Source organism: Tachyglossus aculeatus, chromosome 14 (genome assembly GCF_015852505.1).
Source record: "Tachyglossus aculeatus isolate mTacAcu1 chromosome 14, mTacAcu1.pri, whole genome shotgun sequence".
Classification (NCBI taxonomy): Eukaryota; Metazoa; Chordata; class Mammalia; order Monotremata; family Tachyglossidae; genus Tachyglossus; species Tachyglossus aculeatus.
The window spans coordinates 53,865,032-53,883,960 of NC_052079.1; the positions used below are offsets into that span (position 1 = coordinate 53,865,032).

The following is an 18,929-nucleotide window of genomic DNA, read 5'->3' on the forward strand; positions in this document are numbered from 1 at the left end:
ATCCTCTCCCTCCCTCATCCCCCCGCCTTACCTCCTTCCCCTCCCCACGGCACCTGTATATATGTTTGTACGTGTTTGTTACTCTATTTTATTTGTACATATTTATTCTATTTATTTTATTTTGTTAATATGTTTTGTTCTCTGAACAAAACCAACATCTATCAACTCTGCAAGCGCTTAGAAACTACTCAATAAATTCCACTGACTGACTGAATAATAATAACAGTAAAAGAATAACAACTGTATTTGGTGTGCACTTACTGTATGCCAAGAACTGTACTAAGCACTTGAGCCCACTGTTGGGTAGGGACTGTCTCTATGTGTTGCCAATTTGTACTTCCCAAGCGCTTAGTACAGTGCTCTGCACATAGTAAGCGCTCAATAAATACGATTGATGATGATGATGAGTAAACCCAAGAAAATCAGCTAGGACTTAGTCCCGCTGCCACACAGAGTAAGTGGAAGGGAGAACGGATACTGAATCCTCATTTTATTAGATGAGGAAACTGAGGCACAGTAATAATAATAATGGCATTTATTAAGCGCTTACTATGTGCAAAGCACTGTTCCGAGCACTGGGGTAGATACAGGGTAATCGAGTTGTCCCACGTGGGCTCAAAGACTTAATCCCCATTTTCCAGATGAGGGAACTGAGGCCCAGAGAAGTGAAGTGACTCGCCCAAAGTCACACAGCTGACAAGTGGCGGAGCCGGGATTTGAACCCATGACCTCTGACTCCAAAGCCCGGGCTCTTTCCACTGAGCCATGCTGCTTCTCTAATGAAGTGACTTGTCCAGGGTCACACAGGTCTCCTGATTCCCGGTCCTCAGCTCTTTCCTACACTGGATTCCAATATGGAAAAGGAACTACACTGAGAACTTCATTGAAAAAAAAAAATAAAAACATGCCACAAAACAGGATGATTAACTAAACTCACAGGTTTCTCATCTCATCCAACTCTCCCCGTTTTATTTCCTATTCTGAACAAGCAATACAGCGAGGCCTGGTGGCGAGAGCACAGGCTTAGGAGTCGGAGGACGTGGGTTCGAATCCCGGCTCCGCCACCCGTCTGCCGTGTGACCTCGGGCACGTCGCTTAACTTCTCTGTGCCTCCGTTATCTCATCTGTAAAACGGGGATTAAGACTGTGAGTCTCATGTGGGACAGCCTGATTACCTTGTATCTACCCCAGTGCTTAGGACAGTGCTTGGCACAGAGTAAGCGCTTAACAAATACCATCAGCATTATTTTTATTACAAGTTGCTAGACCGTAAGCTCCTTGGGCTGATGGGATGAGGGGTTTTTGACTGGGTGGATCGCTTACTTGTGAATAATAATAATAATAATGGTGGCATTTGTTAAGCGCTTACTATGCGCAAAGCACTGTTCTAAGCGCTTGTGGGGGGATACAAGGTGATCAAGTGATTTTAGACTGTGAGCCCACTGTTGGGTAGGGACTGTCTCTATATGTTGCCAATTTGTACTTCCCAGGCGCTTAGTACAGTGCTCTGCACACAGTAAGCGCTCAATAAATACGACTGATGATGATCAAGTTGTCCCACGTGGGGCTCACAGTCTTAATCCTCATTTTCCAGGTGAGGTAACTGAGGCTCAGAGAAGTTAAGTGACTGGCCCAAGCTCACACAGCAGACATGTGGCAGAGCCAGGACTCGAACCCATGACCTCTGACTCCAAAGCCCGGGCTCTTTCCACCGAGCCACGAGTGCTGGGAGGCATACAGTGTCAATCAATCAATCAGTGGTACTTACTGAGTGCTTACTATGCGTCCTATCACTGTTTTAAGCACTTGGGAGAGTACAATACAACAGCATTGGTCGGCGCACTCCCTGCCCACAGGGAGCTTACAACCCAGAGTCAAAAAACAGAAGGGAAACTGAGGCACAAGGCTGTTAAATTGGCGGGGCCCAGACTTTCAGACAGACCAGCCTCCCTCCCATCATTTATTATAAGTTCTCCCCTTGCCTGTCCTCCCAGTCGGAGTGTGGGCAAGGCTCTCAACGTGTCTTGGTTGCCAACTTCCCGAGCCCTTAGCACAGTGCCTTGTAATAATAATAATAATGACGGCATTTATTAAGCACTTACTATGTGCAAAGCGCTGTTCTAAGCACTGGGGAGGTCACAAGGTGATCAGGGTGTCCCACAGGGGGCTCACCGGCTTCATCCCCATTTTATAATAATAATAATGATGGCATTTATTAATCGCTTACTATGTGCAAAGCACTGTTCTAAGCACTGATAATAATGGCATTTGTTAAGCGCTTACTATGTGCAGAACACTGTTCTAAGCGCTGGGGGGTTACAAGGTGATCAAGTTGTCCCACGTGGGGCTCACAGTCTTCATCCCCATTTTACAGACGAGGTAACTGAGGCTCAGAGAAGTTAAGCGACTTGCCCAAGGTCACACAGCAGACATGTGGGGGGAGTCGGAATTCAAACCCCTGACCCCTGACTCCAAAGCCCGGGCTCTTTCCACTGAGCCACGCTGCTCCTCATTTTCCAGATGAGGAAACTGAGGCCCGGAGACGTGAAGCGACTTGCCCAAAGTCACACAGCTGGCAACTGGCGGGGTGGGGATTTGAACCCATGGCCTCTGACTCCAAAGCCCGGGCTCTCCCCCTCGCCCCCCTCTCCATCCCCCCATCTTACCTCCTTCCCTTCCCCACAGCACCTGTATATATGGATATATGGTTGTACATATTTATTACTCTATTTATTACTCTATTTATTTATTTTACTTGTACATTTTTATCCTATTTATTTTATTTTGTTGGTATGTTTGGTTCTTTTCTCTGTCTCCCCCTTTTTGACTGTGAGCCCACTGTTGGGTAGGGACTGTCTCTATGTGTTGCCAATTTGTACTTCCCAAGCGCTTAGTACAGTGCTCTGCACATAGTAAGCGCTCAATAAATACGATTGATTGATTGATTGATTTTCCAGTGAGCCACGCGGCTTCTGTACCCAGTGGGCGCTCACTAAATCCCACCATCCATCATATAATATTCTCTTGAGTGCTTTACTATGTGCAGAGCACTGTACTAGACGCTTGGGAGAGTAAAACATGAGTGAATTAGGATCAAGATCAACTCTAAAGAAATGGGACTGAGCCTGCTTTAGCAGACGCCTGAGGATTTCTAAACCCAAGGGGCTTCCGGCAATTCTTCGGCGTAGTAGGACAGCGGCGGTCCTGGAATTTCGTTCATTCATTCACTCAATCGTATTTACTGAATGCTTACCACGTGCAAAGCACTGTACTAAGCGCTTGGGAGAGTACCCTAGAACCGTAAACAGACACAGTCCCGGCCCACTAGCTTACAGTCTCGAGGGGGAAGCAAACATTAATAGAAATAAATGACACCGAAGGCCTGGGGTTCTAGTTCGGACTCTGCCAGCGGTCTGTTGGTGATCGGGTTGTCCCACGGGGGGCGGGGGGGGCTCAGGGTCTTAATCCCCATTTTCCAGATGAGGGAACCGAGGCCCAGAGAAGTGAAGTGACTTCACTGACAGCTGGCGGAGCCGGGACTTGAACCCATGCCCTCTGACTCCAAAGCCCGGGCTCTTTCCGCTGAGCCACGCTGCTTCAGTAAGCGATACGCTGCTTCAACTAAGACTGTGGGCCAGAGAAGGTGTCCAACCTATCTTGTATCTCCCCCGGCGCTTAGAACAGTGTTTGGCACATAGTAAGCGCTTAACAAATATCAACATTATGATGATGATGATGATGGTGAGCCGTTGTCGACCCCCGGCCCACATCCTTCCCGGGCCCGGAATGCCCCCAATCCCTCTGCCTATCCGCCAAGCTCGCTCTCTTCCTCCCTTCACAGCCCTACTGAGAGCCCACCTCCTCCAGGAAGCCTTCCCACACTGAGCCCCCCATTCCCTCTGCTCCTCCTCCCCTCCCCGCAGCACTTGTGCATATTTGTACCTATTTATTACTCCATTTCATTTGTACATATTTACTGCTCCTTTAGACTGTGAGCCCACTGTTGGGTAGGGACTGTCTCTGTATGTTGCCAATTTGTACTTCCCAAGCGCTTAGTACAGTGCTCTGCACATAGTAAGCGCTCAATAAATACGATTGATGATGATGATGCTCCATTTCTTTTATTAATGATGTGTGTAGAGCTATAATTCTATATCTGTTTTGATGGTATTGAAGCTTGTCTACCTGTTTTGTTGTCTGTCTCCCCCTTTGAGCCCGTTGTTGGGTACTGTATGTTGGCGACCTGGACTTCCCAAGCGCTTAGTACAGTGCTCTGCACACAGTAAGTGCTCAATAAATACGATTGAATGAATGAATGAAGCATTTAGAACAGTGCTCTGCACAAAGTCAGCGCTCAATCAAGTGCTTAGAGGAAAAAAATGACGGCATTTATTAAGCAGTTACTACGTGCAAAGCACTGATCGAAGCACTGGGGAGGTTACAAGGTGATCAGGTTGTCCCACAGGGGGCTCACAGTCTTCATCCCCATTTTACAGGTGAGGAAACTGAGGCACAGAGAAGTTAAATGACTTGCCCAAAGTCACACAGCTGACAATTGCTGGAGCCGGAATTTGAATCCATGACCTCAGACTCCCAAGTCCGGGCTCTTCCCAGTGAGCCACACTGCTTCTCTACCCGGGCTTGGGAGTCAGAAGGTTGTGGGTTCAAATCCCAGCTTCGCCAATTATCAGCCGTGTGACCTTGGGCAAGTCACTTCACTTCTCTGGGCCTCAGGGACCTCATCTGGAAAAGGGGGATGAAGACTGTGAGCCCCACGTGGGACAAACTGATAATAATAATGGCATTTATTGAGTGCTTACTATGTGCAAAGCCCTGTTCTAAGCGCTGGGGAGGTTACAAGGTGATCAGGTTGTCCCACGGGGGGACTCACAGTCCTAACCCCCATTTTACAGATGAGGGAATTGAGGCACGGAGAAGCGAAGTGACTTGCCCAAAACCACACAGCTGACAATTGGTGGAGCCGGGATTTGAACTCGTGACCTCTGACTCCCAAGCCCGGGTAGCGAAGCAGTGTGGCTCAGTGAAAAGAGCCCAGGCTTGGGAGTCAGAGGTCGTGGGTTCTAATCCCAGCCCCGCCACTTGTCAGCTGTCTGACCTTGGGCAACTCACTTCACTTCTCTGGGCCTCAGTTAGACAAGCAGCGTGGCTCAACGGAAAGAGCCGGGCTTGGGAGTCAGAGGTCATGGGTTCAAATCCCGGCTCCGCCAACTGCCCACTGTGTGACTTTGGGCAAGTCACTTAACTTCTCTCTGTGCCTCGGTTACCTCATCTGTAAAATGGGGATGTGAGCCCCACGTGGGACAACCTGATCACCTTGTATCCTCCCCAGCGCTTAGAACAGTGCTTTGCACATAGTAAGCGCTTAACAAATGCTATCATTATTATTATTATTCTCTGTGCCCCAGTGACCTCATCTGTAAAATGAGGATAAAGACTGTAAGCCCCCCCGCTGTGGGACAACCTGATCGCCTTGTAACCTCCCCAGCGCTTAGAACAGTGCTTTGCACATAGTAAGCGCTCAACAAATGCCATCATCATTATTATTATTATCACAGTTCCCTCACCTGGGAAAGGGGGAATGAAGACTGTGAGCCCCCCGTGGGACAACCTGACTGCCTTGTAACCTCCCCAGCACTCAGAACAGTGCTTGGGAAGCGCTTAATAAATGCCATTATTATTACTATTATCACTATAAATACGATTGAATGAATGATTGACTGACTGATTCTTAGAACAGTGCTTTGCACGTAGTAAGCGTTTATTAATTGTCATTATTATTATAATTATAATAAATACGATTGAATGAATGATCAACTGACTGGTTCTTAAAACAGTGCTTTACATGTGGTAAGCGCTTAATAAATGCCATTATTATTATTATTATTATAAATACGATTGAAGGAATGATTGACTGATTCTTAGAACAGTGCTTTGCACGTAGTAGGCGCTTATTAAATGTCATTATTATTATTATTATTATAAATACAATTGAATGAATGATCGACTGACTGGTTCTTAAAACAGTGCTTTACAAGTGGTAAGCACTTAATAAATGCCATTATTATTATTATTATTATAAGTACGATTGAATGAATGATTGACTGGTTCTTAGAACAGTGCTTTGCACGTAGTAGGCGCTTATTAAATGTCATTATTATTATTATTATTATTATAAATACAATTGAATGAATGATCAACTGACTGGTTCTTAAAACAGTGCTTTACACGTGGTAAGCGCTTAATAAATGCCATTATTATTATTATTATTACAAATACGATTGAATGAATGATTGACTGGTTCTTAGAACAGTGCTTAGCACGTGGTAAGCGCTTAATAAATGCCATTATTATTATTATAATAAATACGATTGAATGAATGAATGATTGACTGACGGACTGGTTCTTAGAACAGTGCTTAGCACGTGGTAAGCGCTTAATAAATGCCATTATTATTATTATAATAAATACGATTGAATGAATGAATGATAGACTAACTGATGGACTGGTTCTTAGAACAGTGCTTTGCACGTGGTAAGCGCTTAATAAATGCCATTATTATTATTATAATAAATACGATTGAATGAATGAATGATAGACTAACTGATGGACTGGTTCTTAGAACAGTGCTTTGCACGTGGTAAGCGCTTAATAAACGCCATTATTATTATTATAATAAATACGATTGAATGAATGAATGATTGACTGACGGACTGGTTTCTAGAACAGTGCTTAGCACGTGGTAAGCGCTTAATAAATGCCATTACTATTATTATAATAAATACGATTGAATGAATGAATGATTGACTAACTGACGGACTGGTTCTTAGAACAGTGCTTTGCACATGGTAAGCACTTAATAAATGCCATTATTATTATTATAAATATGATTGAATGAATGAATGATTGACTGACTGACGGACTGGTTCTTAGAACAGTGGTTAGCATGTGGTAAGCGCTTAATAAATGCCATTACTATTATTATAATAAATACGATTGAATGAATGAATGATTGACTAACTGATGGACAGGTTCTTAGAACAGTGCTTTGCACGTGGTAAGCACTTAATAAATGCCATTATTATTATTATTATAAATATGATTGAATGAATGATTGACTGACTGACGGACTGGTTCTTAGAACAGTGCTTTGCACATGGTAAGCGCTTAATAAATGCCGTATTATTATTATTATAAATACTACTGAATGACCGTGAGCCCGCTGTTGGGTAGGGACCGTCTCTAGATGTTGCCAACTTGTACTTCCCAAGCGCTTAGTCCAGTGCTCTGCCCACAGTAAGCGCTCAATAAATACAGCGTGGCTCAGTGGAAAGAGCCCGGGCTTTGGAGTCAGAGGTCATGGGTTCAAATTCCGGCTCTGCCAATTGTCAGCTGGGTGACTTTGGGCGAGTCACTTCACTTCTCTGGGCCTCAGTTCCCTCATCTGTAAAATGGGGGTGAAGACTGTGAGCCCCCTGCGGGACAACCTGATTGTCTTGTAACCTCCCCAGTGCTTAGAACAGTGCTTTGCACACAGTAAGTGCTTAACAAATGCTATCATTATTATTATTATTTTCTGGGCCTTAGTTACCTCATCTGTAAAATGTGGATTAAGACTGTGAGCCCCCCGGGGGACAACCTGATCACCTTGTAACCTCCCCAGCGCTTAGAACCGTGCTTTGCACATAGTAAGCTCTTAATAAATACCATTATTATTATTATTAGAGAAGCAGCGTGGCTCAGTGGAAAGAGCCTGGGCTTTGGAGTCAGAGGTCATGGGTTCGAATCCCAGCTCCACCACTCGTCAGCTGTGTGACTTTGGGCAAGTCACTTAACTTCTCTGGGCCTCAGTTACCTCATCTGTAAAATGGGGATTAACACTGTGAGCCCCACAGGGGACAACCTGATCACCTTGTAAATTCCCCAGCGCTTAGAACAGTGCTCTGCACATAGTAAGCGCTTAATAAATGCCATTATTATTATTATTATTATTATTAAATGCCACCATTATTATTACTCTCTGTGCCTTAATTACCTCATCTGTAAAATGGGGATGAGGACCGTGAGCCCCCTGGGGGACAACCTGATTGCCTGGTAGCCTCCCCAGCACTTAGAACGGTGCTTGGCACATAGTAAGCGTTTAATAAATGCTATTATTACTATTATTATTCTCTGAGCCTTAGTTACCTCATCTGTAAAATGGGGATGAAGACCATGAGCCCCCTGGGGGACAACCTGATTGCCTTGTAACGTCCCCAGTGTTTAGAACAGTGCTTTGCACATAGCAAGCGCTTAATAAATGCCACCATTATTATTAATATTATTCTCTGTGCCTTAGTTACCTCATCTGTAAAATGGGGATGAAGACTGTGAGCCCCCCGGGGGACAACCTGATTACCTTGTAACCTCCCCAGCGCTTAGAACGGTGCTTTGCACATAGTAAGCGCTTAATAAATGCCACCATTATTATTATTATTCTCTGAGCCTTAGTTCCCTCATCTGTAAAATGGGGATGAAGACTGTGAGCCCCCTGGGGGACAACCTGATTACCTTGTAACCTCCCCAGCGTTTAGAACAGTGCTTTGCACATAGTAAGCGCTTAATAAATGCTATCATGATGATGATTATTATTCTCTGGGCCTTAGTTACCTCATCTCCCCCTCGTCCCCCTCTCCATCCCCCCATTCTTACCTCCTTCCCTTCCCCACAGCACCTGTATATATGGATATATGCTTGTGCTGATTTATTACTCTACTTATTTATTTATTTTACTTGTACCTATCTATTCTATTTATTTTATTTTGTTAAGTGCTCAATAAATACGATTGATGATGATGATGCTGCTTTGCACATAGCAAGCGCTTAATAAATGCTACCATGATTATTATTATTCTCCAGGCCTTAGTTACCTCATCTGTAAAATGGGGATGAAGACTGTGAGCCCAAATGGGGATGAAGACTGTGAGCCCCTTGGGGGACAACCTGATTGCCTTGTAGCCTCCCCAGCGCTTAGAACAGGGCTTTGCACATAGTAAGCGCTTAATAAATGCCACCATTATTATTATTATTCTCTGGGCCTTAGTTACCTCATCTGTAAAACGGGGATGAAGACTGTGAGCCCCTTGGGGGACAACCTGATTGCTTGGTAACTTCCCCAGCGCTTAGAACAGTGCTTCGCACATAGTAAGCGCTTAATAAATGCCACCATTATGATTACTATTATTCTCCGGGCCTTAGTGACCTCATCTGTAAAATGGGGATGAAGACTGTGAGCCCCCTGGGGGACAACCTCATTGCCTTGTAACGTCCCCAGCGTTTAGAACAGTGCTTTGCACATAGTAAGCGCTTAGTATTGCCTTGTAACCTCCCCAGCGCTTGGCACATAGTGAGCGCTTAACAGATATTATTATTATAATTAAATATGAATGAATGAATGAATGAGTGGTTCGGGCCGGGGCAAGGACCAACACCCCCCGCCCCGCCCCCTGGCGGTCGGGGAGGGGGAGCGACGGCCGCATCCGCCAATCAGCGCGCGAGGAGCGCGCGAGGCTCCGCCGGCTCAGCCAATGAGAAGCGGCGGCGGGGGCGGGAAAAAGCGCGAGGGCCCGAGCTGGGGATGGGGGGCCGGAGAGCCGGAGTCCGGCCAAGGCGGGTTGTCCGCGGGCACCGGGCCCCCCCGGGCGCCCCAAAGCCGAGCCTCCCGGGGCCACTCACCGCCCCTTCACCGTCACCCCCCGCTTCCGGATCAGCTCGTCGAGGGACAGGTCCGCCATCTTGCGCCGCGCGAACGACAGCCGACGCGCCTCACGGCCCCTCCCCCTTCAGGGCCTGGAAAAAAAGCACTTCCGGTCCGCCCGCGCGCCCTTCCGCCCGCTTCAACTCTCGCGATCACTTGTGGATTCCCCGCCCTCCCCGCCGCGGCGGGGGAAGAGCGAAACTCCCATGAGCCTCCACGCTCCCAGCCTCATCTGCATACGCGCAACGCCACGGGAGGGCCATTTCCCCCCGCTCTCACCACCTCTAAAATTAAAATTGGGTGGAAAAAAAGAGATCGATTGAGGTCCACGTGGGGTTTGCGTCTGCAGAGCGTCCTTTGAAAGGGCCGCACTAACCGAATTAGGGGTTGGGTTAGATGCCAAGTGCCTTGGGAGGCGGAAGTAGTTTATGCCTTAAACTTATGAGTAAGGAAAATAACGATTCGGGGTAACGCCCGAATCCTCACTTCGCATGTGAGAAGAATTTTTGAGCGGGTACAGGTTGTCCCTAAGGTGACTCGCTTACTTCGCGGGATGCCTGGGTGTCGCGATCTGCCCGTTTCCTCTCTATGGTTCAAAGACCAGAGCGTCTACTACAGTACAGAAATTCTGTGATTTCAGTAACAGAGCGTTTGATACAGTCAGGAAGCTGGGCCCGTCAACGCTGCTCGTTTCCTCTTTCATTCTGAAGAGTAGACCGTCTATTACAGCTAGAGCCATTTTTGTTTTAAAGAGTAGAGCGTCTATTACAGCTAGAGCCATTTTTATTTTAAAGAGTAGAGCGTCTATTACAGCTAGAGCTATTTTTATTTTAAAGAGTAGAGCGTCTATTACAGCTAGAGCTATTTTTATTTTATAGTAGACCGTCTATTACAGCTAGAGCTATTTTTATTTTAAAGAGTAGAGCGTCTATTACAGTTAGAGCTGTTTTTATTTTAGAGTAGAGCGTCTATTACAGTTAGAGCTGTTATTTTAAAGAGGAGAGCTATTACAGTTAGAGCTGTTTTTATTTTAAAGAGTAGAGCGTCTATTACAGTGAGCTGTTTTTATTTTAGAGTAGAGCGTCTATTACAGCTAGAGATACTTTTATTTTAGAGTAGAGCGTCTATTACAGCTAGAGATACTTTTATTTTAGAGTAGAGCGTCTATTACAGCTAGAGATACTTTTATTTTAGAGTAGAGCGTCTATTACAGCTAGAGCTATTTTTATTTTAAAGAGTAGAGCATCTATTACAGCTAGAGCTGTTTTTATTTTAAAGAGCAGAGCGTCTATTACAGCTAGAGCTGTTTTTATTTTAAAGAGTAGAGCGTCTATTACAGCTAGAGCTATTTTTATTTTAAAGAGTAGAGTGTCCATTACAGCTAGAGCTACTTTTATTATAGAGTAGAGCGTATATTACAGTTACAGCTGTTTTTATTTTAAAGAGTAGAGCGTCTACTACAGTTAGAGCTGTTTTTATTTTAAAGAGTAGAGCGTCTATTACAGCTAGAGCTGTTTTTATTTTAAAGAGTAGAGCGTCTATTACAGCTAGAGCCATTTTTATTTTAAAGAGTACAGCGTCTATTGCAGCTAGAGCTATTTTTATTTTAAAGAGTACAGCGTCTATTACAGCTAGAGCTGTTTTTATTTTACAGAGTAGAGCGTCTATTACAGTTACAGCTGTTATTTTAAAGAGCAGAGCGTTTATTACACCTAGAGCTGTTTTTATTTTAAAGAGTAGAGCGTCTATTACAGTTAGAGCTGTTATTTTAAAGAGGAGAGCTATTACAGTTAGAGCTGTTTTTATTTTAAAGAGCAGAGCGTCTATTACAGTTAGAGCTGTTTTTATTTTAAAGAGCAGAGCTTCTATTACAGTTAGAGCTGTTTTTATTTTAAAGAGTAGAGCGTCTATTACAGTTAGAGCTGTTTTTATTTTAAAGAGCAGAGCTTCTATTACAGTTAGAGCTGTTTTTCTTTTAAAGAGTAGAGCGTCTATTACAGCTAGAGCTATTTTTATTTTAAAGAGTAGAGTGTCCATTACAGCTAGAGCTACTTTTATTTTAGAGTAGAGCGTATATTAGTTAGAGCTGTTTTTATTTTAAAGAGTAGAGCGTCTATTACAGCTAGAGCTGTTTTCATTTTAAAGAGTGGAGCGTCTATTACAGCTAGAGCCATTTTTATTTTAAAGAGTACAGCGTCTATTGCAGCTAGAGCTATTTTTATTTTAGAGTACAGCGTCTATTACAGCTAGAGCTATTTTTATTTTAAAGAGCAGAGCGTCTATTACAGTTAGAGCTGTTTTTATTTTAAAGAGTAGAGCTTCTATTACAGTTAGAGCTGTTTTTATTTTAAAGAGTAGAGCGTCTATTACAGCTAGAGCCATTTTTATTTTAAAGAGTACAGCGTCTATTGCAGCTAGAGCTATTTTTATTTTAGAGTACAGCGTCTATTACAGCTAGAGCTATTTTTATTTTAAAGAGCAGAGCGTCTATTAGAGCTATTTTTATTTTAAAGAGTAGAGCGTCTATTACAGCTAGAGCTATTTTTATTTTAAAGAGTAGAGTGTCTACTGCAGCTAGAGCTATTTTTATTTTAAAGAGTAGAGCGTCTATTACAGTTGAGCTACTTTTATTTTAAAGAACAGAGCTTCTATTACAGTTAGAGCTGTTTTTATTTTAAAGAGTAGAGCGTCTATTACAGTTAGAGCTATTTTTATTTTAAAGAGTAGAGCGTCAGAGCTATTTTTATTTTAAAGAGTACAGCGTCTATTACAGCTAGAGCTATTTTTATTTTAAAGAGTAGAGTGTCTATTACAGCTAGAGCTATTTTTATTTTAAAGAGCAGAGCTTCTATTACAGTTAGAGCTGTTTTTCTTGTAAAGAGTAGAGCGTCTATTACAGTTAGAGCTATTTTTATTTTAAAGAGTAGAGCGTCTATTAGAGCTATTTTTATTTTAAAGAGTAGAGCGTCTATTACAGCTAGAGCTATTTTTATTTTAAAGAGCAGAGCGTCTATTACAGTTAGAGCTGTTTTTATTTTAAAGAGTAGAGCGTCTATTAGAGCTATTTTTATTTTAAAGAACAGAGCGTCTATTACAGTTAGAGTTGTTTTTATTTTAGAGTAGAGCGTCTATTACAGTTAGAACTATTTTTCTTTTAAAGAGTAGAGCGTCTATTACAGTTAGAGAGCTATTTTTACTTTAAAGAGTAGAGCGTCTATTACAGTTAGAGCTATTTTTATTTTAAAGAGTACAGCGTCTATTACAGTTAGTGCTGTTTTTAATTTAAAGAGTAGAGCTTCTATTACAGTTAGAGAGCTATTTTTATTTTAAAGAGTAGAGCGTCTTTTACAGTTAGAGCTATTTTTATTTTAAAGAGTAGAGCGTCTATTACAGTTAGAGCTGTTTTTATTTTAAAGAGCAGAGCGTCTATTACAGTTAGAGCTGTTTTTATTTTAAAGAGTAGAGCGTCTATTACAGTTAGAGCTATTTTTATTTTAAAGAGCAGAGCGTCTATTAGAGCTATTTTTATTTTAAAGAGTAGAGCGTCTATTACAGTTAGAGCTATTTTTATTTTAGAGTAGAGTGTCTATTAGAGCTATTTTTATTTTAAAGAGTAGAGCATCTATTAGTTAGAGCTATTTTTATTTTAAAGAGTAGAGCGTCTATTAGAGAGCTATTTTTATTTTAAAGGGTAGAGCAACTACTACAGTTAGCCCTACACGTCAGTATGTTGCAATACACACTTCTAAGTATAGTTAAGAAGCTCTACACGTCAATACTGCCCGTTTCTTTTTCTGCTTTAAACAGTAGAGCGTCTACTACAGTTAGAAAGCTCTACACGTCAGTACTGCCCGTTTCCTCTTCTGCTTTAAAGAGTAGAGCGTCTACTACAGTTAGAAAGCTCTACACGTCAGTACGCTGCAATACACACTTCCAAGTACAGTTAAGAAGCTCTACACGTCAGCACTGCCCGTTTCTTTTTCTGCTTTAAAGATAGAGCGTTTACTACAGTCACAAAGCTCTACATATCAGTACGCCGCAATCCATGCTTCTAAATACAGTTAAGCTCTATTGCGCTTTTCCTCTTTTACTTTAAAGAGTAGAGCGTCCACTACAGTTAGGAAGCTCTACAGCTCGTTTCCTCTTTTACTGTAAAGAGTAGAGCGTCTACTACAGTTAGAAAGCTCTGCATGTCAATACGCTGCAATTCCCGCTTCTAAGTAGTTAAGAAGCTCTACACATCAGTACTGCCCGTTGCTTTTTCTGCTTTAAAGAGTAGAGCATCTACTACAGTTAGAAAGTTCTACACGTCAGTACTGCCTGTTTCTTTTTCTGCTTTAGAGTAGAGCGTCTACTACAGTTAGAAAGCTCTACATGTCAGTACACTACAATACACGCTTCCAAGTACAGTTAAGAAGCTCTACATAGTACTGCCCGTTTCTTTTTCTGCTTTAAAGAGTAGAGCGTCTACTACAGTTAGAAAGCTCTACACGTCAGTACTGCCCGTTTTCTCTTCTGCTTTAAAGAGTAGAGCGTCTACTACAGTTAGAAAGCTCTACACGTCAGTACGCTACAATACATGCTTCTAAGTACAGTTAAGAAGCTCTACATAGTACTGCCCATTTCTTTTTCTGCTTTAAAGAGTAGAGCGTCTACTACAGTTAGAAAGCTCTACACGTCAGTACGCTGCAATACACGCTTCTAAGTACAGTTAAGAAGCTCTACACGTCAGTACAGCTCATTTCCTCTTTTACTGTAAAGAGTAGAGCGTCTACTACAGTTAGAAAGCTCTACTGCTCGTTTCCTCTTTTACCGTAAAGAGTAGAGCGTCTACTACAGTTAGAAAGCTCTGCACGTCAGTACCCTGCAATTCCCGCTTCTAAGTACGGTTAAGAAGCTCTACACATCAGTACCGCCCGTTTCTTTTTCTGCTTTAAAGAGTAGAGCGTCTACTACAGTTAGAAAGCTCTACACGTCAGTACTGCCCGTTTCCTCTTCTGGTTTAAAGAGTAGAGCGTCTACTACAGTTAGAAAGCTCTACACGTCAGTACGCTGCAATACACGCTTCCAAGTACAGTTAAGAAGCTCTACACAACAGTACTGCCCGTTTCTTTTTCTGCTTTAAAGAGTAGAGCGTCTACTACAGTTAGAAAGCTCTACACGTCAGTACTGCCCGTTTCTTTTTCTGCTTTAAAGAGTACAGCGTCTACTACAGTTAGAAAGCGCTACACGTCAGTACGCTGCAATACACGCTTCTAAGTACAGTTAAGAAGCTCTACACGTCAGTACTGCTCGTTTCCTCTTTTACTGTAAAGAGTAGAGCGTCTACTACAGTTAGAAAGCTCTACCGCTCGTTTCTTCTTTTACTGTAAAGAGTAGAGCGTCTACTACAGTTAGAAAGCTCTACACATCAGTACCCTGCAATTCCCGCTTCTAAGTACAGTTAAGAAGCTCTACACATCAGTACTGCCCGTTGCTTTTTCTGCTTTAAAGAGTAGAGCGTCTACTACAGTTAGAAAGCTCTACACGTCAGTACTGCCCGTTTCCTCTTCTGGTTTAAAGAGTAGAGCGTCTACTACAGTTAGAAAGCTCTACACGTCAGTACGCTGCAATACACGCTTCTAAGTACAGTTGAGAAGCTCTGCACGTCAGTACTGCTCGTTTCCTCTTTTACTGTAAAGAGTAGAGCGTCTACTACAGTTAGAAAGCTCTACTGCTTGTTTCCTCTTTTACTGTAAAGAGTAGAGCGTCTACTACAGTTAGAAAGCTCTACACGTCAGTACGCTGCAATACACGCTTCTAAGTACAGTTAAGAAGCTCTACACAGCAGTACTGCCCGTTTCTCTTTCTGGTTTAAAGAGTAGAGCATCTACTACAGTTAGAAAGCTCTACCCGTCAGTACTGCTCGTTTCCTCTTTTATTTTAAAGAGTAGAGCGTCTACTACAGTTAGAAAGCTCTACACGTCAGTACGCTGCAATACACGCTTCTACTTATGGGATGCAGAAGCGTCGTCTGTTGCTTCCCTTTAAAGCATAGTGGAGGGGAACCTGTCGGTCATTCATTCAATCCTATTTATTGAGCGCCTACCGTGTGCGCAGCACTGTACTAAGCACTTGGAAAGTCCAATTCGGCAGTTGGATTTAATCATTCATTTCATGCATTCAATTGTATTTATTGAGCGCTTACTGTGTGCAAAGCACTGTACTAAGCGCTTGGGAAGTACAACTTGGCAACATACAGAGACGGTCCCTACCCAACAACAATCCTATTTACTGAGTGCCTATCTTGTGCAGAGCACTGTACTAAGCGCTTGGAAAGTCCAATTCGGCAACACATACAGTCCCTACCCATCAACGGGTTAGAGTAAACGCTGTTGCAGTTAATTCATTCATTCAATCGTATTTATTGAGCGCTTACCGTGTGCAGAGTACTGTACTATGCGCTTGGGAAGTACAAGTCGGCAACATATTGCAGTTGGATTTAATCATTCATTTCATTCAATCCTATTTATTGGGCGCCTACCGTGTGCGGAGCACTGTACTAAGCGCTTGGAGAGTCTAATTCGGCAACACATACAGTCCCTACCCAACGGGTTAGAGCAAACGCTGTTGCAGTTCATTCATTCAACTCAATCGTATTTATTGAGCGCTTACCGTGTGCAGAGCACTGTACTAAGCGCTTGGGAAGTACAAGTCGGCAACATATTGCAATTGGATTTCATTCACTCATTCATTCAATCGTATTCATTTAGCGCTTGTGTGCAAAGCACTGTACTAAGCGCTTGGGAAGTACAAGTCGGCAACATATTGCAGTTGGATTTCATTCATTCATTCATTCAATCGTATTTATTGAGCGCTTACCGTGTGCAGAGCACTGTACTAAGCGCTTGGGAAGTACAAGTCGGCAACATATTACAGTTGGATTTAATCATTCATTTCATGCATTCAATCGTATTTACTGAGCTCTTACTGTGTGCAAAGCACTGTACTAAGCGCTTGGGAAGTACAAATTGGCAACATATAGAGACGGTCCCTACCCAACAACAATCCTATTTGCTGAGCGCCTACCGTGTGCGGAGCACTGTACTAAGCGCTTGGAAAGTCCAACTCGGCAACACATACAGTCCCTACCCAACAACGGGTTAGAGCAAACGCCCTTGCAGTTCATTCATTCATTCAATCGTATTTATTGAGCGCTTACCGTGTGCAGAACACTGTACTAAGCGATTGGGAAGTGTAAGTCGGCAACATATTACAGTTGGATTTAATCATTCATTTCATTCAATCCTATTTATTGAGCGCCTACCGTGTGCGGAGCACTGTACTAAGCGCTTGGAGAGTCTAATTCGGCAACACATACAGTCCCTACCCAACAACGGGTTAGAGCAAACGCTGTTGCAGTTCATTCATTCATTCATTCATTCATTCAATCGTATTTATTGAGCGCTTACCGTGTGCAGAGCACTGTACTAAGCGCTTGGTAAGTACAAGTCAGCAACATTGCAGTTGGATTTAATCATTCATTTCATGCATTCAATCGCATTTATTGAGCGCTTACTGTGTGCAAAGCACTGTACTAAGCGCTTGGGAAGTACAACTTGGCAACATATAGAGACGCTCCCTACCCAACATCAATCCTATTTATTGAGCGCCTACCGTGTGCAGAGCACTGTACCAAACGCTTGGAAAGTCCAATTCGGCAACACATACAGTCCCTACCCAAAAACGGGTTAGAGCAAAAGCCCTTGCAGTTCATTCATTCATTCAATCGTATTTATTGAGCGCTTACTGTGTGCAGAGCACTGTACTAAGCGCTTGGGAAGTACAAGTCGGCAACATATTGCAGTTGGATTTCATTCATTCATTCATTCAATCGTATTTATTGAGCGCTTACCGTGTGCAGAGCACTGTACTAAGCGCTTGGGAAGTACAAGTCGGCAACATATTACAGTTGGATTTAATCATTCATTTCATGCATTCAATCGTATTTACTGAGCGCTTACTGTGTGCAAAGCACTGTACTAAGCGCTTGGGATGTACAAGTTGGCAACATATAGTGATGGTCCCTACCCAACAACAATCCTATTTATTGAGCGCCTACCGTGTGCGGAGCACTGTACTAAGCGCTTGGAAAGTCCAATTCGGCAACACATACAGTCCCTACCCAACAACGGGTTAGAGCAAACACCCTTGCAGTTCATTCATTCATTCAATCGTATTTATTGAGCGCTTACTGTGTGCAGAGCACTGTACTAAGCGCTTGGGAAGTACAAGTCGGCAACATATTGCGGTTGGATTTAATCATTCATTTCATTCATTCAGTCGCATTGATGGAGCACTTACCGTGTGCAGAGCACTGGACTGAGTTCATTCATTCATTGAGAAGCCGCGTGGCTCAGTGGAAAGAGCCCTGGCTTTGCAGTCAGAGGTAACGAGTTCAAATCCCGACCCCGCCTATTGTCAGCTGTGTGACTCTGGGCAAGTCACTTCACTTCTCTGGGCCTCAATCGTATTTATTGAGCGCTTACTGTGTGCAGAGCACTGGACTGTTTTATTTATTTTATTTTTAGTATGTTTGGTTTTGTTCTCAGTCTCCCCCTTTTAGACTGTGAGCCCACTGTTGGGTAGGGACCGTCTCTAGATGTTGCCAATTTGTACTTCCCAAGCGCTCAGTACAGTGCTCTGCACATAGTAAGCGCTCAATAAATACGATTGACGATGATGATGTACTAAGCGCTTGGGAAGTACAAGTTGGCAACATATAGAGACAGCCTCAGTGACCTTATCTGGAAAATAATAATAATGGCATTTATTAAGCGCTTACTATGTGCAAAGCACTGTTCTAAGCACTGGGGAGGTTACAATGTGATCCCACGGGGGGCTCACGGTCTTCATCCCCATTTTCCAGATGAGGGAACTGAGGCCCAGAGAAGTACTAAGCGCTTAGTACAGTGCTCTGCACACAGTAAGCGCTCAATAAATACGATTGATTGATTGAAGTGACTTGCCCAAAGTCACACAGCTGACAAGTGGCGGAGCCGGGATTTGAACCCATGACCTCTGCCTCCAAAACCCGGGCTCTTTCCACTGAGCCACGCTGCTTCTCTAAATGGGGAAAATGGGGATTAAGACTGTGAGCCCCCACGTGGGACAACCTGATCACCTTGAAACCTCC

The 18,929-nt window shown here is 43.3% G+C and overlaps 1 protein-coding gene and 1 non-coding gene across 3 annotated transcripts in view; one reads left to right on the forward strand and one right to left on the reverse strand.

Moving 5' to 3' along the window:
* POLDIP3 (DNA polymerase delta interacting protein 3) overlaps positions 1 to 9,844 on the reverse strand; it is a 30,958-nt gene extending 21,114 nt beyond the window's left edge. For both annotated transcript variants that reach the window (XM_038756807.1, XM_038756806.1), the window contains exon 1: positions 9,733 to 9,844. In XM_038756807.1, coding sequence (XP_038612735.1) covers positions 9,733 to 9,791 — 59 coding nt within the window. In that variant the 5' untranslated portion in view covers positions 9,792 to 9,844. The remainder of the gene's footprint in view (positions 1 to 9,732) is intronic.
* A 338-nt stretch (positions 9,845 to 10,182) lies between these two features.
* Positions 10,183 to 10,332, forward strand: LOC119937322. The gene has a single exon (XR_005453999.1). It is a non-coding gene; the product is annotated as a U12 minor spliceosomal RNA (small nuclear RNA).
* The last annotated feature ends 8,597 nt before the right edge of the window (positions 10,333 to 18,929 follow it).